This window comes from Bos mutus, chromosome 10 (assembly GCF_027580195.1).
Source record: "Bos mutus isolate GX-2022 chromosome 10, NWIPB_WYAK_1.1, whole genome shotgun sequence".
NCBI classification, from domain to species: domain Eukaryota; kingdom Metazoa; phylum Chordata; class Mammalia; order Artiodactyla; family Bovidae; genus Bos; species Bos mutus.
The window spans coordinates 54,694,564-54,721,508 of NC_091626.1; the positions used below are offsets into that span (position 1 = coordinate 54,694,564).

At 36.1% G+C, this 26,945-nt stretch overlaps 2 protein-coding genes across 11 annotated transcripts in view; one reads left to right on the top strand and one right to left on the bottom strand.

Moving 5' to 3' along the window:
- The window catches only part of TEX9 (testis expressed 9), a 232,959-nt gene extending 211,828 nt beyond the window's left edge, over positions 1–21,131 (top strand). For all 7 annotated transcript variants that reach the window (XM_070377959.1, XM_070377960.1, XM_070377955.1 and 4 more), the window contains 2 exons: positions 20,294–20,428; positions 20,996–21,131. In XM_070377959.1, the coding sequence (XP_070234060.1) occupies positions 20,294–20,428; positions 20,996–21,070 (210 nt within the window). In that variant the 3' untranslated portion in view covers positions 21,071–21,131. The remainder of the gene's footprint in view (positions 1–20,293; positions 20,429–20,995) is intronic.
- A 598-nt stretch (positions 21,132–21,729) lies between these two features.
- MNS1 (meiosis specific nuclear structural 1) overlaps positions 21,730–26,945 on the bottom strand; it is a 131,963-nt gene continuing 126,747 nt past the window's right edge. For all 4 annotated transcript variants that reach the window (XM_070377952.1, XM_070377954.1, XM_070377953.1 and 1 more), the window contains 2 exons: positions 23,227–23,352; positions 21,730–21,870 (listed from right to left, as the gene is read on the bottom strand). In XM_070377952.1, the coding sequence (XP_070234053.1) occupies positions 21,781–21,870; positions 23,227–23,352 (216 nt within the window). In that variant the 3' untranslated portion in view covers positions 21,730–21,780. The remainder of the gene's footprint in view (positions 21,871–23,226; positions 23,353–26,945) is intronic.

Here is a 26,945-nt window from a genome sequence, read left to right on the forward strand (position 1 = left end):
AATTCTGGTTCCAGATTTGAACTCTATTTTAGCACATACATTAGAGAAATGGAAAGAAAAACTTGTTTCCATGACAACATATGACTCTAGCCAGCCATTCTGCAAACTCAAGTAGTGAGACTTTGGTATGTGAACGACTCAGTTCAAAGCCATCAACACTGTAAAAACAACTCAGATGTGTTTAAGACAAAGTTCTGACCCTAGATCTACATTAGGTGATAGATTAAAACATAGTGGGAAGACATTTTGTAATATATATTACTCACTCTTTAGTATCAAGTAGACATTTTGACATCATCATTCTTAAATGTAACTTATTTCAAATTTATGAAAAATGTGTATGCATCTTTTTGATTTTTAAGTCATTTTGCCTTGTTTCTAACTTTGAGGGAGTTTTCAAGACAATCAGTAAGATTTTCCTTGGGGTCTAATCTGTATATGTAAGTTTTTCTTTTATGACCAGTTATTTTTTTTTCTACCTTAATAAATCTTTGTACTTTGCTTCTCATTCTGATTAGACATAGTTAGGTAGACAAGTAAAATTATTCATGTTTATGTGTTTAAGGAATAGTAAGATTCCTTACTATAGTAATAGTAATAGAACAATATAGAATAGTAAAATAGAACAATATTTCCTCAGTCATCAGAAAATTAAAGACTTATTTAAAAAATAATGGTAAAGTCATTCTGCACAGAGCTTAAGAAACAAGTTAAACTGGTTTAGAGTAAGAGTAACTTTTGAAATGAAAAGTCATTCAACTTAAACCAGATGCTGAATGAGTGCAGGGAGCCAATCTTACTCATTGCTATGCCTCAGTGCCTGGAACATAATTATAATTATTATAATAGCAACATAATAATTGCCTCTGAAACAAGCTGAAGGGAGGAATGATGAAAGACAAATGTGTGATGGTTTAACTGTGCATCTGATGGTCGCTTTAAGCTCATTGAAAATATGTCACCAATTACATGTTACTTCATTTAGGAACAGATAATTTCTAATTCTTCGTTAACTCATTTAAAAATATTATGAAGTCCTGCCGTGTACTTGTCAGGTCTTTACTAGAGGCTGGAGACACAAAGGAGATAAAAGGTGAATGTGGCCCTTGTAGTCATGCACCTTATAGTGGAGAAGTTGGATGTTAATTCGACAGTAGATCAAGCAAAACTAAGGTGCAACTGTGATGAATACCATGAAGGAGGGTTCATGGTGCTTTAAGCAGGTAACCAGATCAGTGAGTGCATTTTAAAAACTGTAATCCTAAGTTAAGATCTGAAAAAATCATATAGGAGTTATATAGCAGGGGAGAGATTGGGGCAGAAGGAATGGCTCTGTGGCAAGAAAGAAGGCAAGGTAATGAAGGTAGGGGTGGATGTGAAGGGAGTGTTGCAAAGTGAGGCTTCAAACACAGCTAGGGGCCAAACCATCCAGATCCTTTAGGCCATGTTAAGTATTATGGATTTTACCCAAAGATCAGTGGTAAAGCCACTGCACGGTTATTTTGAAAAAGATGACAGGAGATGATGCCATGATCAGGCGTGCACGTGGAAAGTATAGTCATCTCTCAGTGTCCACAGGTGCTCCAATCTCTTGCATAAAATGTGCAGTATTTGCATATAGCCTACATACATTCTATATACATTAAATTATCTCTAGATTACATATGATACTCAAGACAGTGTAAATGCTATGTGAGTAGTTGCTGACACATGGCAAATTTGAGTTTTGCTTTTTGGAACTTTCTGGAAAATTTTTACCCAGACTGTTTTCCATTCTCACTTGATTCAATCCATTGATGTGGAACCTGGGGATACAGAAGGCCAGCTGCATTTCTTTGTTGGTGTTTCTTTGTGAAGAATCAATTTGGAAGGAGGCCAGAATGGATGCAGTAGGCTGCATCAGAGTAACAGTGTCAGTGAGAGATAAGGATATAGCTTGGACTAAACTGAGAAACGGAGAGAAACCAAGTATCAAAAAATACACCTTGGAGAGAGTATCACTATGATGTGGAGATGGACCGGATATTAGGCTTGTGAGAAAGGGAAGCTTAAGGAAGGATATTTTGACTTCAAGTTTTAAGAATTAGAGTGCCATCCACTGAAATAGGAAACAGTGTAGTAAGTCTGGAGAAGAAGAATGACTTGTTTTGGAACATGTTAACCTTGGAGATATTCTGAGAAATCCAAGGGGAGATGTCAAGGTGTAGGAGAGAAGCCTGCACAGAGACAGTAGAAGAAGCCGTTAGTGTTCACCAGGGAGAAGGGACAGAGGGAGAGAATGAGCGAAGCCAGGGCCAAGAGCTGAGCCTTGAAGAATTCCGTCATCTCAAAAGTGGTCAGCAAACCCGAATACTCCTGAGAAGTCAAGTTTATTGGGGGAACTGGGAAAATTGTATTGGATTTAAAAGCACAGAAGTGACCTTGGCCAGAAATGTTTTAGTAGAGTGATAGGGAAGAAGCTAAATTCAAGGTGGATGAAAAATGATTGCAGGTGAGGAGATGGAGACACAGGATGTGTGTAATTCAGGAAGCTTAGCTGGAGGGACATAAAAGAATTGGGTTAGTTTTAAAAATTGAATTAGTTATATACAAGACAATGAAAGATACTACATCTATAATTGAGTGAGTTTGGGCTCTTATACAGTTGTGAAACCACCATGTAAGGCAGTACATAGATTGTTTTTCTCATCCCTAGAAAGTTCCCTTGTATTCCCTTTCCAAGGACTCCATCCTCTGTAAGTGAAAGATGTTCTGATACTCTTGGTCTTGATTTTGATATAAATGAAACTGCGTAGAATGTACTCTCTCATGACTGGTTTCTTTCACTAGACATAATGTTGAGTTCATCCATGTTTCAGGTTTTTTCCCTTGATAAGTCTTGCTACCCAGTTACTACTTAATCTTTTCAACTTTTGGTTTTATTTTTTCTATTGTCTTTTTATTTTCACTGAATTCTCCTTATATAATTTTGTCTACTTGCTTTGTTTTTTAATCTGCTACCTTTTCAGTTTCTTAAATTGTAGACTTAGATTGCTGATTTTTCAACTTTCTTTTCTAATACAGCATTTTCCTCAAATGCTGTATTATTTTCCTATAATTTTCCTCAAAATGAAACTTCAGCTGTGTGTCACAATTTTTCTTTGCATATCTTTAATTATATGTATTTTATTTCTATTTTTCACACTGTGACATAATAATCCCACACATATTTAAGGTATAAAACTTGATTTGTAACTATGTGTATACCTGTGAAAAATCACAATAGACATATCTATCACTCCCAAAAGTTTCCTTGTGCCTGTTTATAATCATGCCCTTCTCCCAACCTCTATCTCCAGGTAACTTATTTACATTTTCCAGAATTTCATATTCTTTTTAAAAATGTGACTCCTTTTGAGATTTACCCAAAAGTTTCCACTTTTCAGCTATTGCAAGTAAAGCCTCCATGAACATTCATGTATAAGTCTTTTTGTGGACGTATTTTTTCATTTCCTGTGAGTAGATACCTAGGAGTCAGTTTCTGGGTGTATTTTATGTGTGTGTTCAACTGCCAACCTGTTTTCTACAATGGTTGTACCAATTTACATTCTCAACAGCACTGGATGAAAGTTACAGCTGTTCCGTATCTTCAATACCACTTAATATGGTTGGTTTTTTACATTTTAGCTGTTCTAATAGGTACCTCCTGGTATTTCATATTATAGTTTTAATTTGCATTTCCCTAATGACTAGATAAGCATATTCATGTGCTTATCTGCCATCTTGATATCTTTTGCCCAATTTTATTGAGATATAATTGACATACAGCATTCTATAAATTTAAGGTACAGAGCATGATGGTTTGACTTACATATTTTGTGAAATGATTTCCACAATAAGTTAATACCCATCATCTCATACATATCTACAAAAAGAAAAAGAAAAAATGTTTTTTTTTCCTGATGTTGAGAACTCTTAGGTCTACTCTCTTAACAGCTTTTAAATATACCATACAAGGACTCCCCTAGCAGTCTAGTGATTAAGACTGTGCTTTCACTACAGAGGGCATGGGTTTGGATCCCTGGTCAGGGAACAAAGATCCTGTATGCTGCAGTCATGGCACAGCCAGGAGAAGAGAAAAAAAACCAACCAGACAGCAGTGTTAATTCTAGGCATCAAGTTGTATATTACATAGAACAGCTACCGCTTTTTCTTATAGCAGGAAGTTTATGTATTTTGACAAAATCTCTACCTCCTACTACCCTCACCTTTGGTTACTACAAGCTTTATCTTTTTCTGTTAATTTTGTTGTTGTTGCTGTTGTTTTAGATGCTATGTACAAGTAAGATCATATAGTATTTGACTTTCTCTGACTTACTTCACTTAGCATAATGTCCTCATCCATGATGCTGCAAATGGCAGGTTTTACTTCTCTTTTTATAACTTAATAATATTTTGTGTGTGTGTGTGTGTGTGTGTGCGTATCTCATAGCTTCTTTATCCATTCATCTGTCACCAGACACTTAGGTTGTTTCTATGTCTTAGCTGTTGTAAATACTGCAGACATTGTATGTAAATATTTCTTTGACATAGTATTTTCATTTTCTTTGGATATACTTTTAGCAGTGGAATTGCTGGATATATGGTAGTTCTATTTTTAATATTTTGAAGAACCTCTAAACTGTTTCCCATAGTGGTTGGAATATAATGTACAATACTGTCAACAGTGTACCAGTGTTCCCTTTTCCCCACAACCTCAACTGTTTTTTGATGACAGGTATTCAAACAGTTGTGAGGTGATACCTCATTGCAATTTTATTTTGCATTTCCTGAAGGATTAGAGATGCTGAGCACCTTTTCATGCACCTATTGGCCATCTGCAAATCTTTGGAAAATTGTATATTCATGTCCTTTGCTCATTTTTTTAATTGGATGATTTGATTTTTTGTTGTTGAATTATATGAAATCTCTATGTCTTGGATATTATTAAATCCTTTAGATATATAGTTTACAGTATTTTCCTCATTCTATGGCTTGCTTTTTCATTTTGTTGATCATTTCTTGTTCTGTGCAGAAGCTTTTTACTTGACATAGTCCAATTTGTGGGGTTTTTTTTCTTATTTTGTGGCTTCTGATAAAGGTATCATTCAAAAGAATCATTGCCAAGACGCATATCAAGGAGCTTTTTCCTGTGTGTGTGTGTGTGTTTAAGGAGTTTTATGGTTTCTAGTCTTACATGTAAGTTTCTATTCCATTTTGAGTTCATTATTGTGAGTGGTATAATATAGGACTAGTTTCATTCTTCTTACATGTGAGTATCAAATTTTCCCAGCACCATTTACTGAAGAGACTATCCTTTCCCCATTGAGTATTCTTGGCTCCTCTGTCTAACATTCAGGTCAATTCAATCATTCAGTCATGTCTGACTCTCTGCGACCCCATGGACACACACCAGGCCTACCTGTCCATCACCAACACCCGGAGTTTACTCAAACTCATGTTCATTGAGTCGGTGATGCCATCCAACCACCTCATCCTCTGTCATCCCCGTCTCCCACCTTCAGTCGTTCCCAGCATCAGGGTCTTTTCAAACGAGTCAGTTCTTCACATCAGGTGGCCACAGTATTGGAGTTTCAGCTTCAACATCACTCCTTCCAGTGAATATTCAGTACTGATTTCATTTAGGATGGACTGGTTGGATATCCTTGCAGTCCAAGGAATTCTCAAGAGTCTTCTCCAACACCACAGTTCAAAAGCATCAATTCTTCGGCGCTCAGCTTTCTTTACAGTCCAACTCTCACATCCACACATGACTACTGGAAAAACCATAGCCTCGACTAGATGGACCTTTGTTGGCAAAGTAATGTCTCTGCTTTTTAATATGCTGTCTAGGTTGGTCATAACTTTCCTTCCAAGGAGTAAACACCTTTTAATTTCATGGCTGCAATCACCATCCGCAGTGATTTTGGAGCCCCCCCAAAATAAAGTCTGCCATTGTTTCCACTGTTTCCCCATCTATTTGCCATTAAGTGATGGGACCAGATATGATCTTGGTTTTCTGAATGCTGAGTTTTAGGCCAATTTTTTCACTCTCCTCTTTCACTTTCATCAAGAGGCTCTTTAGTTCTTGTCTCTTTCTGCCATAAGGGTGGTGTCATCTGCATATCTGAAGTTATTGATATTTTTCCCAGCAATCTTGATTCCAGCTTGTGCTTCTTCCAGCCTAGCATTTCTCATGATGTACTCTGCATAGAAGTTAAATAAGCAGGGTGACAATATACAGCCTTGATGTACTCCTTTTCCTGTTTGGAACCAGTCTGTTGTTCCATGTCCAGTTCTAACTATTGCTTCCTGACCTGCATACAGATTTCTTAGGAGGTAGGTCAGGTAGTCTGGTATTCTCATCTCTTTCAGAATTTTCCACAGTTTATTGTGATCCACACAGTCAAAGGCTTTGGCATAGTCAATAAAGCAGAAATAGATGTTTTTCTGGAACTCCCTTGCTTTTTCAATGATCCACCGGATGCTGGCAATTTGATCTCTGGTTCTTCTGCCTTTTTTGAAACCAGCTTGATTATCTGGGACGCGAAGATCTTTTTTGTACAGTTATTCTGTGTATTCTTGCCACCTCTTCTTAATATCTTCTGCTTCTGTTAGGTCCATACCATTTCTGTCCTTTATTGAGCCCATCTTTGCATGAAATGTTCCCTTGGTATCTCTGATTTTCTTGAAGAGCTCTCTAGTCTTTCCCATTCTGTTGTTTTCCTCTGTTTCTTGGCACTGATCTCTGAGGAAGGCTTTCTTATCTTTCCTTGCTATTCTTCGGAACTCTGCATTCAAATGGGTATATCTTTCCTTTTCTCTTTTGCTTTTCACGTCTCTTCTTTTCACAGCTATTTGTAAGGCCTCCTCAGACAGCCATTTTGCTTTTTTGCATTTCTTTTTCTTGGGGATGGTCTTGATTCCTGTCTCCTGTACAGTGTCATGAACCTCTGTCCATAGTTCATCAGGCACTGTGTCTATCAGATCTAGTCCCTTAAATCTATTTCTCACTTCCACTGTATAATCGTTAGGGATTTGATTTAGGTCATACCTGAATGGTCTAGTGGTTTTCCCTATTTTCTTCAATTTAAGTCTGAATTTCGCAATAAGGAGTTCAAGATCTGAGCCACAGTCCGCTCTTTGTCAGTTTTTGCTGACTGTATAGAGCTTCTCCATTTTTGGCTTCAAAGAATATAATCAGTTTGATTTTGGTGTTGACCATCTGGTGATGTCCATGTGTAGAGTCTTCTCTTGTGTTGTTGGAAGAGGATGTTTGCTATGACCAGTGTGTTCTCTTGGCAAAACTCTTAACATTAGTTGACTGTATATGCTGGGGTTTGTTTCTGGGCCGTTGATTTTGTTCCTTTGATCAATGTTTCCAATTTTATGCTGGTACCACTCTATTTTGATTACAGTAGCTTTATAATGTAGCTTAAAATCAGAAAGTATGATGCTTCTTGCTTTGTTCTTTCTCAGTATTGCTTTGGCTATTTGGGGCTTTTTGTGATTCCATATAAATTCAGGATTTTTTCCCTAATTCTGTTTAAAATGTCTTCAGAATCTTCATAGGAATTGGATTGAACCTATAGGTGGCTTTGGTTGCATTGACATTTAAAAAAATATTAATTCTTCCAATCCATGAATTCTTCCAATCCATTTATTTGTGCCTTCTTTGATCCCTTTCACCAGTGTCTTAAAGGTTTCAGTGTAGATCTTTCACATCCTTGATTAAATCATTTCTAAGTTTTAAATTCTTCTTGATATAATGATCAATGGGATTTTCTTTTTAAGATTATTTCCTGCTAAGGTATAGAAACTAAGATAATGATAGTTTATATGATTTTTTATATTTAATTTTTATTGACGTTTAGTTACTTTACAGTATTGTGTTAGTTTCTGCTGTATAGCAAAGTGAATCAGCTATATGTATGAATACATTCCCTCTTTTTGGGATTTCCTTCCCATTTAGGTCACCACAGAGCATTGAGTAGGCTTCCCTGAGCTTTACAGGTTCTCATTAGTTATCTATTTTATACATAGGGATACTCTCTGCCAGTTCATCCCACCCCACCTTTGTGTACTTTCCCCACTTGGTGTCCATACATTTGTTCTCTGCATCTGTGTCTGTTTCTGTTTTGCAATTAAGATCATCTACCATTTTTCTATATTCTACATATGTATGTTAATATATATTTGCTCTCTTTTTCTGACTTGTTTTAATCTGTATGACAATCTCTAGGTCTAGCCACATCCCTGTAAGTCACCCAATTTCATTCCTTTTATGGCTGAGTAGTTTTCCGTGTTGGAGAAGGCAATGGCAACCCACTCCAGTGTTCTTGCCTGGAGAATCCCAGGGATGGGGAAGCCTGGTGGGCTGCCGTCTACGGGGTCGCACAGAGTCAGACATGACTGAAGCAACTTAGCAGCTTAGCAGTGTTCCGTTATACCTATATGTAACATTTTCTTTATCCATTCATCTGTTCATGGACATTTAGGTTTCTTTCATGTCCTGCCTATTATGAAGACCGCTGCAATGAACATTGGGTTGCATGTGTTTTTTGGAATGATGGTTTTCTCTGAGTATATGCAATGGGATTGCTGGGTCATATGATAGGTCTATATTTAGCTTTTTAAAGGAAACTCCATATTGTTTTTCATAGTGGCTATACCAATTTCCATTCTCACCAACAATGTAAGGGGGTTCTCTTTTCTCCACACTCTATTCAGAATTTGTTTGTAGATTTTCTGATGATGGCCATCATGACTGGTATGAGGTGATACCTCATTGTAGGTTTGATTTGCATTTCTCTAATAATTAGTGATATTGAGCCCCTCTTCATGTGTTATTTGGCCGTCTGTGTGTCTTTTTTGGAGAAATGTTTCTTTAGGTCTTCCACTCATTTTTTTTTTTTTTTGGTAATTGAGCTGCGCGCTGTTTATATGTTTTAGAGGTTAATTCTTTTGTCGGTTACTTCATTTGCAAATATTTCCTCCCATTCTTAGGGTTATCTTTTCATCTTTTTTTATGGTTTCTTTTGCTCTGCAAAAGCTTTTACATTTAATTAGGTCCCACTTGTTTATTTCTGTTTTTATTTTCATTACTCCATGCTGCTGCTGCTGCTAAGTCACTTAAGTCATGTCTGACTCTGTGCAACCCCATAGACGGCAGCCCACCAGGCTCCCCCATCCCTGGGGTTCTCCAGGCAAGAACACTGGAGTGGGTTGCCATTTCCTTCTCCAATGCATGAAAGTGAAAAGTGAAAGTGAAGTCACTCAGTTGTGTCCAACCTTCAGCTACCCCATGGACTGCAGCCTCCCAGGCTCCTCTGTCCTTGGGATTTTCAGGCAACAGTACTGGAGTGGGGTGCCATTGCCTTCTCCATGAGGTGGGTCAAAAAAGATCTTGCTGCAGTTTATGTCAATGTTTTGCCTGTGTTTTCCACTAACGGTTATGACATTGGTGGTTCAGTGGTAGAATTCTCACCTACCTGTGTTTACTGCTAAGAGTTTTATAGTGTCTGACCTTATATTCAGGTCTTTAATCCATTTTGAGTTTATTTTGTGTATCATATTAAGGAGTGTTCTAATAGAAACTCTACTGAATTTTTAATGTTAATTTTGCATCCTACAACTTTACTGAATTTGTTGATGAGATCTAACAGTTTTTTGGTGGCATATATATGATTTTTTATGTATTAAATACCAAATCATATCAACTGCAAATAGAAATTTTACTTCTTCCTTTCCAGTTCTGGTACTTTAGATTTTTCTTGCTGGTTTCTCTGACTAGGAATTCTAGTACTTTGTAAAGTAGGAGAGGTGGGAATGGGCACTTGATTTGTTCCTGACCTTAAAGGAAGATTTCAACATTTCATCATTGCATATGATTTTAGCTGTGGACTTCTCATATATGACCTTTTTTCATTTAAGTATATTCCTTCTAAATCTAATTTATTAAGATATTTTATGAATGGATGTTTAATTTTGTCAAATGCTTAGTCTCTGTCTATTGAAATGATTATGTGATTTTTTTCTTTCATTCTATTAACATATTACTCACCAGAGACACATATTAACATGTCTTTTGTTACCCAAATATTATTTATCAGAGATGTTTCTGTATTCACTTACATAACAAATCAACAGCCACAGGTGTTTCTGCAGAAATCCCCTGGTCAATAATGAGTTAATGTATGACATTGACTGATATGCAGATACTAAACTATTCTTGCTTCCCTGGGGTAAATTCCACTTGATCATGATGTATAATCCTTTTAGTGTACTGTTCAATTTAACTTTCTAATATTTTGTTGAGAATTTTTGCATCTGTGTTCACCAGTTTTATTGGCTTTTAGTTTTCATACTTTGCGGTGTCTTTCTTTATCTGATTTGCTATCAGTGTGATGTGGGCCTCAAAGAATGACTTTGGAAACCTTCTTTCTCTTCAGTTTTTTGGAATAGTTTGAAAAGGATAAGCATTATCCATTAAATATTCAGTGTATGTAATTCATCTGTGAAACAATCTGGTCTTACACTTTGGTTTGTTGCAAGTATTTTTTTTTTTTTTTAATTACTGATTTAATTAGTAGTAACTGAGGTATGTTCACATTTTGTATTTCTTCCTCATTCAGTCTTAGGAGATTGTACTTTTCTAGAAATTCCTCCATTTCTTCTTGGTTGTCCATTTTATTGGTGTATAATTATTCAGAGTAATCTCTTATCCTGTGTAGTTCTGCAATATCAACTCTAACTTCTTTTCTGATTTTATTTGGATCCACTTTCATTTGTTCGTAATGAATCTGGTTAAAAGTTTATCAATTTTGTTCATCTTTTTAAGAACCAGCTCTTAATTTCTTTCTTGCTTGCTTTCTCTCCCCTTTTTTCTTCCATCTGTATTTCATTCATTTCTGCTCTGATCTTTCCTCCTACTAACTCTAGGTGTTTCTTTATAATTAATTTGGATATTAGGTTAGGGCTTTGGGGATTTTTGTTTCCTGATGTAGGCTTGTATTTCTGTAAACCCCTCTGGGAACTGCTTTTCCTGCATTCCATAGATTCTGAATCTTTGTGTTTTTGCTTCTGTCTCCATGGGTTTCTCTTGTTTATTTCCTTTTTGATTTCTTCAGTGACTCATTTGGTTGTTCAGTACCACATTGTTTAGCCTCCATGTTGGTGGTTTTTTTTTTTTTTTTTATAGTTGATTTATAGTCTCATAGCATTGTGGTCAGAGAAGAGGCTTGGTATGATATCAGTCTTTTAAAATTTACTGAGACTTATTTTGTGGCCTAGCATGTGATCTGTTATGGAGTGTTCCATTTGCATTTGAAAACAATGTATATTTTGCTGCTTTTGAATAGGATGTTATATACATATATCTGTTAAGCTCATCTGATGTGTTAAGGCCTGTGTTTCCTTTTACATTTCCTGTATGGATGATCTGTCCATTGACGTACGTGGAGTGTTAAAGCCCCTGACATTACTGTCCTTACTGTCAATATGTTTCTTTATACTTGCTAATATTTTCTGTATTTATTTAAATGCTCCAGTTTGTGTGCATATAAATATTTACAAGTGTTATTTATTCTTGTTGAATTGATCCCTTTATCATTATGTAATGTCCTTCTTTGTCTTAGACTTTTTTATCCCTTCACTTTCAGTCTGTGTGTGTAGTTAGATCTGGAGATAAGATAAGATACCTCTTATAGGCAGCATATGTTTACAGATTTTATTTTTGAATCTGTTCAGCCACTCCGTCTTTCCATTGGAACATTTAGTAGATTTACATTTAAAGTAAGTATTGATAGGTAGGTACTTACTGCCATTTTATTAAATTGTTTGGGGACTGTCCTTGTTTATTGTTTTCCTCTCCGCTTATGATTTGATAACCATCTTAATGTTATATTTGGATTCCTTTATCTTGTGTGTATCTATTATAGATTTTTGGTTTGTTGTTATCATGAGGTTTATATACAGCAGCATATACTGGTGAATATTAAAGTTGATGATGTCTTAAGTTTGAACACACTCTGAAAACCCTGGAGATGAGCAATCTACCCAATTAAGTGTTTGTGGTAATGACCATAAAAATGCTCAACATATTTGGAAGAAGAGTGAGTAAATACAGGGAGAATTTTAACAAAGAGTTAGGAAACAGAAGAACCAAACAAAGCTGAAAAATATAGTAACTGAAATAAAAAATACACTAGCATGAATCAACATTAGGTTGGTTAATACAGAGGAATGGATCATTAAACTGGAACACAGAATAGTGTAAATCACCCAAGTTGAATAGAAAAAGAAAAACAGAATTTAGAAGAAATGAAGAGTTCAGGAAACCTCTTGGAAAACATTAAGCATACTAATATTCACATTATTTGGGTCCCAGAAGGTGAAGAGTGACAGATAGGGGCAGAGAAATTAGAAGCAATTATAGCTAAAGACATTACTAACATGGGAAAGGAAACAGACAACCAAGTCCAGGAAGAACAGAATCCCGAAGAAGATCAACACAAAGAGTTCCACACCAAGGGACTTAAAGTTAAAATGGCAAAAATTAAAGATAGTGAGAGAATATTAAGGACAGTAAGTGAAAAGCAACTAGTTATGTATAAGGGAACTCCTCTAAGACTGTCAGACACTGCTGACCAGAAGGGAATGGCATAACATATGTGTGATGAAACATCACACAACATCACAACATGTGTGATGAAAGGAAAAAACCTGCAGCCAATAATACTCTATCCAGCAAGACTCTCATTCAGATTTGGAGAGAGAAGTTGTTTTCCAGAGAAGCAAAAGCTGAAAGAACTCAGTACTACTAAATTAGCTTCCTAAGAAATGTTAAAAGGGGGCTTCTCTAAGTGAAAAAGAAAAAACCACAACTAGAAATATGGAAATTACAAAAGGAAAAATCTCATTGGTCAAAATCTCATATAATGTCAAAAACATTAAACATGCAGGAAGGAGTGAAAATTCAGAGATCTTTCTTAATGTAGGCATTTGTTACTATGAACTTCGTCTTAGAACCACTCTTGCTACATCCCATAAATTTTGGTATGTTGTGTCTCCATTTTCATTTGAAGATCATTTTTTTCCTCTTTGATTTCTTTGTTCATCCATTGGTTATTCAGGAAAGTCCTGATATTATCTTTGAAGTGTCTCTTTATAAGTCTTTTATTCTTCTAAAAATTGTTAAATGAACTTTATTAGAATAGTTTTAATTTATATAAAATTGTGTAGTACAGAAAATTTCTAGAATCCAGTTTCTTATGAATATATACATTAGTATAGAACATTTTTACCATTAATGAATCAATAATTATGACTCATTAACTAAAGACCACACTTCATTCATATTTCCTTAGTCTCTTTGGTTCATTATTAAGAACTGAGTTGACTTGTTAGAGTTCTTTATATATCCTAATTACAAAACTTTGGCAGACACCTGCTTTGCAAATATCTTATCACTTGGCTTTTATTTTTTTAACATTTTTTTTTGAAGAGCAACAATATTTTGAATTTTATAATTATGGTTTTGTGTTCTATTTAAGAATTCTTTGCTAAACCTAAGGGGTCACTAAGATTTGCTCTTAGGTTTTCTTACAGAAGTTGCATAGCTTCATCTTTTGTGTTGAGTTTTGTGCATGATATAAGGGTCAAGGTTCATTATTGGAACATGTGCAGGAATATTTTGTTGAGATTATCCTTTCACTATTGAATTGCCATGGCATCTTTGTTGAAAATCAGTTGCCTAGATGTGTGTGGATGTATTATTACTGGGATCACTATTCTGTTCCACTCATCTGTATGTCTGTCTTCATGTTAATAATGCATTGTCTTGATTGTTACATCTTTATAATAAATCCATAAAGCATGTAATTTCTTTTAGTTACTGCTGACATCAGTATTGGCTTTTCTCTCCCTTTATTTGTAACTCCTTTGTATGTTGTTACAGGCAGCATACAGTTGAGTTTTCCTATTGTTTTAACTCAGTCTGACAATCTCTGACACTAATTAGGAGGCTTAGATCATTACATTTAATATGATTATTAATAATGGTTGTGTTTAACTCTATTAATTTTTATATTTTTCATTCACATACATTATTCTTTCTTCCTCTTGTTTTTCTTTTTGAATATTTTTAATGATTTCATTTTATCTTACTGGCTTATTATCTCCACTTTTTTGTGTATATCTCCACTTATCAGATACACCTTTAACTTAGCGCTATCTAACTTCAAGTAACATAGCATTTTATGAATAAAGAAAGAACCTTTCAGCAGTATACTTCTCTCCTCCCCTTTCTGTTGTTGTTATCATACATTGTACTTATATACACATTCTACATAGTTACTTTTTTGCTTTGAAGAGTTAATGAACTTTCTAAATTAAAGAAAAAAAAAAAACCTTTGTATTATAGTACACATAAAATTTACCCTAATTTTTTAGTGTAGAATTCAGTAGTGTTACATATCAAACTGCAAAACTCCTTGTTTATCTTGCAAAAACTGAAAACCTATGTCCATTAAAAAATAATTCCCCATCCCCTTCTCCATGACCCCTGGCAACCACAATTCTACTTTCTATCTCTATTATTTTGACTACTCTAGGTACCTAATGTAAGTGAAATACACTATTTGCCTTTTTGTTACTGGCTTATATCACTTAGCATAATGTCCTCACGGTTCATCCACTTTGTAGCATGTTATCAGAATGTATTCCTTTTGAATAATATTCCATTGGATATATGTAACAAGTTTCATTTATACATTTATTTAAATAAAGCAACTTGGGTTGCTTCCACCTTTTGGCTATTGTGAATAATGCTGATATAAACTTGGGTGTACAGATATCTCTTAAAGATTCTGCTTTCAGTTATTTTGGATATTCACCTAAATGTGGGAATTGCTGGATCATATAATTCTTTTAATTTCTTGAGGAACCACTGTACTATTTTTCCATAGTGGCTGCACTGTTTTACATCCCTACCAACAGTCACAAGAGTTCCTTCAATGTCCTTGCCAATTTTTTGTGTTTTTTTTTCTATAGTGATCATCCTAGCCTAATGTTTATTAAAGGGCATCTCATTGTGGTTTTGATTTGTATCTCCCTAAATGTTAGTGATGTTGACCACATTTTCATGTGCTCATTAGCCATTTGTAAATCTTTTCTGGAGAATTGTCTATTCAAGTTCTTTACCCATTTATTATTATTTTTTTTTTTTACTTTTCCCATCCACATTTTATATATTAAAAAAATAAGTTATATAATTACAGTATAGACTGGGATACACAGGTTTGGGAACAAACACAACTCATCAGTTGTGTTTATAAGCAAACAGTTAAATTGGAGAGTGAAGAAATATGTGGTTATCCATTAAATTTCAGTATGTTTTGGGCATCAGTTGATACGTTTTACAGAGTTAACATGGCAAATTAGTTAAATAATGGTCAACTGAAAGAGCTTCTAGTACATTGCTGTTCAATAGAACTTTCTATGGTGATGGACAGGTTCTGTATCTGCATTGCCCAATACAGTAGCCATTATCCACATGTAGCTGTTGAGCACTTGAAATGTGCCTTTCATGAGACTGTGGATACCCATTTATTAAGTGATAGTGTTTTTGTTATTGTGGAGGAGTTATTTCTGTATTTTCAATATTAACAGATATATGATCTTCAAATATTTTCTGTAGGGGCCTTTTTACTCTGTTGATTGTTTCCTTTGAGGTAATACAATTTCTTTTCTTTAACTTCTGTTTGCCTGTTCTTTTCATTTCATATCCAAGAATTCACAACCAAATCCAGTGTCATGAGCAGTTCACCTACATTTTCTTCTAATAGTTTACAGTTTTAGGGTATACATTTAGGTCTTGATCAAATTTGAGTTAATTTTTGTATATTATATGAAATAGGGATACAGTTTCATTCTTGCTTATGGAGATATCTAGTTGTCCAGTTCAATTTGTTGAAGAGGCCATATTTTCCTAGTGAATAGATTTGGCATCTTTGTTGAACATAATTAGACTTTATATGCAAGGGTTTATTTTAGGGCTCTGTATACATCCATATTACACTACTTTAATTACCATAGATTTGTAATAAAATTTGAAATCCAGAAATATGAGACTTTCAACTGTTGTTATTCATTGATTGACTATTTGTGTTCCCTTGAGATTCCATATAAATATTAGCATGACCTGTCTCTCTAAAAATGCCATTGGAGTTTTGATAAAGATCATACTGAATCTGTAGATCTCTTGGAGTAGTATTAATATCTTAATAATAGTAAGCCTTCCAATCTTTGACCACAGAATATCCTTCCATTTTTTTGCCTTTAACCATTTTTATCAGTTTTTTTTTAATGTATTTATTTTAATTGGAGGCTAATTACTTTACAATATTTTTTTTTTTTTACTTTACAATATTGTGGTGGTTTTTTCCATAATTCACATGAATCAGCCATGGGTGTACATGTGTTCCCCATCCTGAACCTCCCTCCCCATCCCATCCCTCAGGGTCATCCCAGTTCTTTGAAGTTTTCAGTGTAAAACTGTTGCACTTCTTGGTTACTTTTATTCCTAAGTTAGTAGTTGTTATTCAGTTGCTAAGTTGTGTCTGACTCTTTGCGATCCCATGATAGCACATCAAGCTCCTGTTTCCTTCACTGTCTCTTGGAGTTTGCTCAGATTCATGTCCATTGAGTTGCTTGATGCCATCCAACCGTCTCGTCCTCTGCTGCCCTGTTCTCTCTCTTCTGTCTTTTCCAGCATTGAGGTCTTTTCCAACGAGTTGGCTCTTCACACTAGGTGGCCGAAGTATTAGAGCTTCAGCAACAGCCATTCCAATGAACATTCAGGGTTGATTTCCTTTAGAATTGACTGGTTTGATTTCCCTGAAGTTCAGGGGGACTCTCAAGTCTTCTCCAGCACCACAATTCAAAACCATCAGTTCCTCATTGTTCAGCCTTCTTTATGGTTCAGCTCTCACATCTGTACATCATTACTGGAAAAAGCATAGTTTTGACTATATGGACCTTTGTCAACAAAATGATGCCTCTGCTGTTTAATGCCTCTGTCTAGATTTGTCATAGCTTTCCTTCCAAGGAGCATCTTTTAATTTCTTGGCTGCAGTCACTATCCATGAAGAATGCTGAGTGCCAAAGAACTGATGCTTTTGAACTGTGGTGCTGGAGAAGACTCTTGAGAGTCCCTTGGACTGCAGGGAGATCAAACCAGTCAATCCTAAAGGAAATCAACTCTGAATGTTCATTGGAAGGACTAATGCTGAAGCTCCAATACTTTGGCCACCTGATGCGAAAAGCTGACTCACTGGAAAAGACCCTGATGCTGGGAAAGACTGAAGGCAAAAGGAGAAGGGGACAACAGAGGATGAGATGGTTAGAAGGCATCACTGATTCAACAGACATGAATCTGAGCAAATTCTAGGAGACTGCAAGACAGAGGAGCCTGGCATGCTGCAGTTGGACACCACTTGGCCACTGAACAAAGTAACTGTCCACAGTGATTTTGGAGCCCAAGAAAATAAAATCTATCACTGCTTCCACTTTTTCCTCTTCTATTTGCCATGAAGTGATGGAACCAGATGCTATGATCTTGGTTTTTTGAATGTTAAGTTTCAAACCAGCTTTTTAATTCTCCTCTTTCCCCCTCATCAAGAGGCTCTTTAGTTCCTCTTCATTTTCCACCATTTGAGTAGTATAATCTCCGTATCAGAGGTTGTTGATATTTCTCCCAGCAGTCTTGATTCTGGCTTGTGATTCATCCAGCCTGGCATTTTGTATGATGTACTTTGTGTAGAAGTTAAATCAGCAGGGTGACAATATACAGCCTTGATGTACTCCTTTCCTGATTTGGAACCAGTCAGTTGTTCCATGTCCAGTTCTAACTGTTGCTTCGTGACACACACATAGGTTTCTCAGGAGACAGGTAGGGTCTCTTGAATTTTCCAGTTCATTGTGGTCCACACAGTCAGAGGCTTTTAGCATAGTCAATGAAACGGAAGTAGATGTTTTTCAGTACTTCACTCTTTTTGATGATATTGTATTTGTAATTTTTAAAATTTCTTTAAGAATGTTCATTAGTAGTATATAGAAACACAACTGATTTTTTTTTATGTGTTGATTTTATATTTTGCAACTTTGCCAAATTGATTTATACTGACAGTTTCCTTGTGGAACTTGTAGGGTTTTCTAATACATACAAGATAATGTCATCTGTGAAGAGAGAGAATCTTCCTTCTACTTTTTGATTTGCATGCCTTTTATTTTTATTCCCTAGCCGCTGTGACCGGAACCTGCAGAGTAGGTAAAAGTGAACATCCTTGTCCTGTCTGATCCTAAAGGGAAAGCTTTCAGTCTTTTACCATTGAGTCTGTTTTTAGCTGTGGGCTTGTCATATATTGCTTTTATCGTGTTGAAGTAGAATCCTTTTCTTCCTTGTTTTAATTGTTTTTAATCATGAAAGTGTGTTGAATCTTGCCACAGATCCCAAGGTGTCTCAGAGGTGGTATTAGCCTGCTGGTGGGCAGGGCCAGTGTCTGGCGGTGTGTGGGGGGATGGGGGTGAGGGGGCAGGGGTCGCAGGAGGGGAGTATTGGTGGCTGGGCTGGATCCTGCCATAGCAGGCTGCAGGGGTCCTGGGCTGGTATCAGCCCGATGGTGGGTGGAGCTGGGTCCCAGGGTCTCTGTCTGCAAGGCCCTGGGGATCACAGAGCTAGTGCCTGTGCCCTCCTATGGGGCAGGGCTGTGTTCCAGGGTGGCTGAAGGCTCAGGGTCTTAAGGTAGCCTGCCTGCCAGTGATGGGTGGGGCTTTGTCCTGACCCAGCAATTTGCTTGGCCTGAGGCTTCCCAGTACTGGGGCTGACAGGCTGGTGGGTGGGGCCGTGTTCCAGTGCTAATACACTAGAGGATGATTCTGAAGTGATGCTTCCCAGCATCGGTGTCCACATGATAGAGCAGGCTCCACAAATGGCTTCTGCCAATGCCTGTGTCCCAAGGATGAACTTCAGTTGCCTCCTGGGTGATCGGCAGGTAGGTCTGACTCTGCTCCTTTCAAAAATTATTGCCTCTTCCTAGGGTCCTGCAGGATGTGAGGTTTTACATGTGCCCTTTAGGAGGTGAGTGTCTATTTCCCACACCTGTGTCCCCTGAAAGTAAGCCCCACTGGTCTTCAAAGCCAAACATAGGGGCTTGTCTTCCCAGTACAAGACTGCCCAGGCCAGGGAGCCCAATGTGGGGCTTAGACCCATTGCTCAGAGAACCTGTGTAACTGTAATTATCCTCCTACTTGTGGGTTTCTATCTGGGGCTATGGGTCTTGACAATAGTGCACCTATGTTCCTTCTACATCTTGCTATGGTTCCTTTTTTATATCCTTAGTTTCTGTTAGATTCTGATCTTTCTCATTAATAGTTGTAATTTTGGTGTGCCTGTGAAAGGAGGTGAGCCCAGGATGTTTGTATTCTGCCATCTTGGCAGGAAAATCTTAGCTACTCTCAAGTTTTAAAATAAAAACTCTACTAACATTTACCACGTTACTATTTCTGATACTTAAGTGTGTATGTAGATTCAGATTTCCTTCTGGTATCATTTCCCTTTTGCATGAAAGATGTCCTTTAACATTTTTTCCAAGTACACGACCTTCCTATGCTTAATGATTTCTACTAACTTGTCTTTAAAGTTCACTGGTCCTTTTTCTCCATTATCCAAGTTGCTACAGAGCTCATCCAGTGGATTTTTACCACAATTGCAAACTTGGTCTTCCTTGTCATAGGCAGTGGCTGAATTCTTTGCTCAGCTCTTTAAATCTCAGCTGTCTCTCATAGGTTCCTAGGAGTCATGTTATTTAGGTGTCTGCAAAGGATTTGAGGGATTTCCTACCTGGAAATTTCTACCATCGTGGCAGCACTGCTGTCCCTTCCTCAGCCCAGTATGACTGCTACTTTTTGCTCTGGGTTTATCCCTTGTGAACCATGAAATGAAAAATGCTTTCAGGAGCCAGTTAAATGTGGATCTCAACCAGTATGCTTTCAAGGATCATAACCACCTCGTTTCTGCTTACTACTGATGACATCTCTGCTTTCAAATCTAAGCTACTTTGGCATTGTTGGAATTAGAACCAAGTTGTTATTTTTTAAATGTTTTTTAAAATGGTAGAAGCGTGAGCATTGTTGAAACTTAAACCTGTTTTTATTGTTGATATAATTTTTCCATTAAAATACTGTAAAGAATACATGGGATTTTTTCCTTTTGCAGGATATAGCAAATGAAGAACACCAAAAAATCGAAGCATTAAAATCAGAAAACAAGAAGCTAGAAAAACAAAAAGGAGAATTAATGATAGGATTTAAGAAACAGTTAAAATTAATTGATGTTTTAAAAAGGCAGAAGGTGAGTTTATCTTAAACAAAGTTAAAATAAATCGTGGATATTATTTGGCTCTTTCTACTAAGACATTTAGTATTTCTCCTTCAGGTATAGTTTTATTGCCATGCTTAGTCACAAAATGTTATCTATACATTGATGCAAGTAAATTAGAAACGTTTACTAGTTCTTTTTCCATACAGTATGGATACTCCCTAACTAAAGAAAATACCAAATATAAAAAATAACTATTATCTTAAAAAGGGATCAGTTTGCCTCTTGAAATCTTGGAGTGAAACTGATTCCAAACCACTTTTATTGTGGTCACCACACAGGTTTGCCTTGTGGTTAAGAGGATGTGAATTCATGTTTTTGCTACTGTCACCTTTTGCAAAGATTAGGTATTACAACATGGAATTGTTCTCTAAACAGGTTGGTGCAATACCACCAGTGGGCAGGGTTTTTAGTGGCTACTCACTGAATGAAATTACTATTTAAACCTGTTTACTGTAATTAGAATTATACATGCACTTTCACAAATTTCCTATTGTTCTGTGGTCTACTCTTAGACAATATTGATTTCTTTAAACACAGATGCATATTGAAGCTGCCAAGATGCTGTCTTTCACTGAAGAGGAATTTATGAAGGCACTTGAATGGGGAAATTAATAAGTGATCTACTTTTAAACCTCTAGTGTGTGGTGGATATACTCTTAAAGTAAATTTAGGTTTGGGGATATAAAATTGATACCTAATTATTAGCAATGTTTTATAAAATAAAGCAATAGAAATTGAACTTTCTTTTTTATGACCTTCTAGCCCCTTTCAGCTGCATATGCATAGAAAATATGTTCTAGAGACTTAGCTTTAGTTTGTAAACGATGTTTACCTGAGAGAAACTGTTTCTATGTTCTTATTGATAACTGCATTAGGTAATAAAGCACTCTGAAATTCCTCACTGTACTTTACTCCTCTCATAATAGGAAGAGTCTTCCCCAGCCAAATCAAGGAAGTGAAGTTCCTAGACACAAACATAGACGTGGTATGAAGAGTTTAGTCTCCTGGGTTGTTTTGATAGGTACAGGGATCCATGTGTAACAGAAAAATCCAAACTTTTGGCCAACTCAATATATGGAGGGTGGTGTAGAATTCAGTACAAAAACAATAGTGATTGAAAGAAAACTTGCAGTTACAAGTATTAATTTTTATCAGAAAACAAATGTTTTCTTACAACTAATTGTTTATAAATGATACAGAAATGTTTTAGAAAATCCAGAGACACTGGAGGAGTCCTACTCACTGAACTCTAAAACAAAAGTCACAGTGACACCTAGTGGTAACGTACAGAAGAACCCAGGTTTTACCAAACCTTGACGGTATCACTTCTCACAAATTTCACTCCTTTTCTGATATGCTTTTCTAAACTCTTCACCAAGCATATCAATATCATCCTCATTTTTGAATACTCCCTACAAGAAAAATATTTTGTGGGTTACTTTGAATGCCAGAATATTTCAATAAATGTTCACAAGACTAAGAGATACAGACATGAAATTTATAAAGTTATTTCTAATATAATGAAATTAATTAGTAAAAAATTTTTTTCTGTAATTTTGACTTACTGTACATACATACTGAATATTCTCAGACTGACCTGATGTCCTGTTAGAACTCGTCATAGGAATCTGGACTCTTCTGCTTTACTACTACAAGTACTACTGCTCAGATGGACTGAACGGGAATCCATTTAATCCACACTGTACCCTCCTACCCTTGTTTTTGTTTTGAAACAGCCCTGCAGTATATGAGGGAAGAAATGAGCTTCACCAGATTTATGCATGGGACTGGCTCTTGCATCAGTTCTGTCTCTAGTCAGCTAACTTCGATCTTTCAGGAAAGAATCCAGGTGTAAAGTTAAGTCAGCTAATCTTAATCCCTTTAAAACAAAATTAAACTTAAATATTTACTTATCTAAAGAATCCAAAGACTAATTTAGGTCATTTGGAGCCACGAGGATCTAAAGGATAAAATCATTTTAGGTTATCAGGTTCTCCCATTTCCACAGTTATTTTGCTACACAAATATCTAAACCCTAAGACATGCTCAGAATTTATAGTTTATTTATCAATTCCATATGGCTTTTGTTATTAATATATCATTTTGTATTCATTCTAACCAATTAGACTATCAGGTCCTATGGACAGGTAATAATTTCTCATTTCTTTCTCCTTCCTTTTGCACTAAACAAAATATACACTTGATTCTTTTGACAGAATAAAGTATCAAATGGCATAATTTCTGTATCTGAAGGGTAGAAATATTATTTACTTTAGTTCATATGTTTATGTGGCCTCTGAAACTCAAGTTGTTATTTTTATAGTCATAAGGTATTTCAGATAGCAAATTTTCATATGTATTCTCTGGAAGTAATATTTTTAAAATAAAGGGTTACCTAGTTATATAATGTAACCCCCTGTTACAGAGCAGATCTCAGACTCAGTTCAAGCTTGTATCTATTACTACCGTTACAGATTACAAGGCTGACCTGTGTATCACCTGCTTTGGTGTCCAGCGTATCACATTTGCTTTAGTTTTAAACTTCTTACACTGGAGAACAGAACCTCTAAAATTTAAATACAGAAATTCCAGCTCAAATTTAATAGAAAGTGCCAAGACCAACTCTCTCATTTTGGAGATGTTCAATTACTGACTCACTTAACATTGCTGCTTTGTAACAGCAAGAACGGAGTGAAACCCAGGCCCTCTGAAATCCTAACGCCTGTCTTCCCCCAACTCTTAGAGGCTATGAATTAAATCTCACTCACTTTAGGGAGATATCCTAGTAGTTTTGTAGCATGTTCTTTGAGAAGTTTTAGTCTTTCTTCTTCAACAATTGCATTTATACATCCTTGTCGTCTTTGCTGCCACTGCCATTCCTCCAGTTCATGTTGCTAGAAATGTAAACAGAACTTATTCTCATAAAACACATTAATCTTTTAAGAATGTGGCAAACGAAACTATTCTTGCAGTAAATTAAGACAAAATTGATAGATTATATATCTTCTATTATATTATGTATAGAATATATATATATATATATTACTGTCATTCTTCCTTTAAAGTTATAAGGAAAATAGTTATGACTGATGTTAGGGAGGCAAGTACATATTTTCAGGACAAGTCATCTTCATTACCAAGGAAAAAAGGTTCAAAGAAGTGATTTCCCAATTAATTCAACAAATATTTATTGAGTGCTTACCAGACCCCAGGTGTTGAAGGGAGCTTACAATATAAGAAAAAAAAAAAAAAGGTGGATAAAACAACAAGGATAGCTAAAAGATAAGTACTGCCATACGTATTAAGTTTCTTAAAGCCTGTGTGAGGGTACAAGAGCAGCAGCAAATGTTCCAGCAAAAGAACCAGTATTTCTCAGGGAAATGTTCTGATTGATAACCACACCAAACTTCTGAGCTGTGAAAATATGGAAGAGATGACTAGCTTTAACTCATTTTAGGGCTTAAAAGAACTCTTACAGAAATACATCCAAATAAGACTTTTAAATGGCAAAGGATGCTAAAGGCAGGCCACTGAAATAATGATGAATTTCTGCCAATAATTAGTTAAAATAGTATTAATGTTTCAACTTTTCTTTGAAATAATCAGTTTAAGTCATATAAACCAGAAAGCAGGATGTCTGTCTTTTCTGTTACAATGATAGATAAGCTGCTTCTATATCACCTAATATTTCATTATTGGATGAAAATAAAGAAGAATGCTAGGACACACCCATATCCAATGCCAGTTAAACTTGGAATTGCTTCTCTGTCTACTATCATGTGAGATGTATTACAGAATTAGAAGTATCACCAACAGCTAATTGAGAAGATACTTTCACCCATGTTGCTACTGAATCAAAGGGTAGAATTGCTCTTAAATATTTTATCTCTAAGATGAAATGGGGTAACAGAATCTGCTATAGAATCACTATATCTGAATTTTTTTTAGACTGCATTTCTAAGGCTAAAGGGTCAGATGTGGTCACTACAGGACTAGGTTTTTGCCAAGGAAATAAACAAATGTTGTATGGCAGTTTCCAGGAATCAGTCTTACATCTTTTGTTCCTTCTGCACTTCTTCCATCTGCTGCTTGAAACATGGCTATAGAGGTTGAAGAGCCAATTTAAACCATGAAAATGAGGGCTATACCCTACAGGGGCCATAACAAAACCCAGAAGGAGACAGGGTTCCTGAAGACTATGAATAAAGCCTCAGTTTCTAGACTTCCATGCGAGAGAATAGTAAACTCTTAAGCCACTGTTAACTTGAGACTCTACTTGTAGACAAACATCATCCTAACTGATCTATTCCTTCTAATGGGGGTGTAAGCAAGTTATCTACTGCTGTGAGGAAAGCTCATTGTTAGATTTTTGTCCACTTGTGTGCATGGTCTCTAATTTGGGTTTTCCTTCTTAGGTAGACCACATTAACTATTTACCATAAAAAAACTTTTTATAGTAAATTAGGGTAAATATTTTAGCAAGATATGAAGCCAATTTGTCTATGAGGGCAAATTCTGAATAGCTCTGGTGGTAGAAAGTATCTCCTGGGGAGTTTCAGATTTTGTCTGACTGTGGTTTTATATTAGAGGTAGACAGATAGCTATTTAGGAATATCTATGAAATCTTAAAAAAAAAAAAAAAGAGAGCATGCCTTACAGGATTGTATAATGAAATGGATTCATGATTCTATGAACATGAACTCCATCCTTTTCCTTAGGCCAAGGCAGAAATGTGACCCAGTCTCACTGATACCAATAAAACTAACCCCACAGCTTCATTTTGGGAACATACACATTTTTTTCAAAATTAAGATATACATTTCTTAGAAAAGTATCTATGGCTTAGGTAATGTTTTCATATTTCTTCCCTTTATAGCTGTCTTGATAACTTTTCAAGGAGTTTTCTGATTAGCTCTGTAAGCCACGAGATAGGACAGTCACTAGTTCTGCCTCTTTCTTTTGAAGCTTTAAAATCTCTGTCTCCTTGATCACTTTGTTCTGACACTGATAATCAACCTTATTGATTCAACAAACATTTACTAAGTATTTACTGCTTGCCAGGAAAAATGCTAGGTGCTTTTTTTTAATCTCCCTTAAAGGTTACAATCAAAGATACAGAATTGAGATTTTTATCCATTAGGAATCCATTTAGTTATGCAGGAGGAGGACATAATGAGTTACTTCATGCCAACTGGTAGCAGATGGACTAGAATCACAAGGAGACTGGTTAGAAGACAATTTCAGTAGTCCACAGAATGATACTAAATGTCTAAATTATGAAGATAAATGGATTTAATAAGAGTTATGGTAGAACTGGAATCAATAGGATTTGATGGCTAAAAGTTAATAGGTAAGAAATGTGATGAATCCAGAATGATTCCAAGGTAACAGCATATTCACTCAGTCACCCACCTGCCTGCCTGTCTTTAACCAAGATTCAGGCTACAGAAACTGGAAAACGTTTGTCTGTCTGCTACTTTCTTTTGGAAACCTTAATTCTAAGGCACCACAAGATTCCAACTATGTCCTTTTAAGCATCTGGAAATACGACAACAGAACTAAGACCTGAGTTGATCAAGCATACAGGAGAGCCAAAAATTGCACCTCAAGTCTCCCAACGCTTCATGCGTGAAAAAGACAGGGCTGACCTCTCAGTTTTTGGTGGCATCCAGCTGTTGCCTTTCTGGCCATTCCTTGGTCCTGTCAATTTTTTTCTACCACTTGTACCTCCTGTGTTCTCCAGGTCTCAGTCACTGGCCCTCTGATCGCTTCTCATAATATATGATTTGGAAGAAGAATCCTAGTTTGCAACTGTGGGTTACGTAATGCCAGAAATGCTTTTCTAAGAAAAGTTGACCTAAGTTTTCTTCTTCTGTTCAATTGCCTTCAGGAATTTCAACTTGCATTTCTAACTAAATATGACTAAAACTGAAGTCAGTCCATCTTTTTGCTCCAGTTCAAAACATAACAGCACTTGTATTCCTTGAATTTCTCATATTTGAAACCTTGAGAGTTATTTTGATACCTTCCTCCACTCTACCCTATATGGTCCAAGAAAAAAAATCACGCAAGTCTCATCTATTCTTCCTTTAAAAATATCTAAACTCTTCCCTTTCTCCTTCCACTGCTCTGCCAACCTACTCCAGGCCATCATCACTTCAACTCTTAAGGCACCTGTTTTTTTCACCTGTTTTTTAATTAATTATTTTAATTGCAGGCTAATTACAGTATTGTGGTGGTTTTTGCCATATGTTGACATGAATCAGCCACGGGTGTACATGTGTCCCCCATCCCGAACCTCCCGTTCCACCTCCCTCCCCATCCCATCCGTTTGAGTTGTCCCAATGCATCAGCTTTGAATGCCCTGTTTCATGTGTTGAACTTGCACTGGTCATCTGTTTCACATATGGTAATATACATGTTTCAGTGCTCGTCTCTCAAATCATCTCACTCTCACCTTCTCCCACAGAGTCCAAGAGTCTGTTCT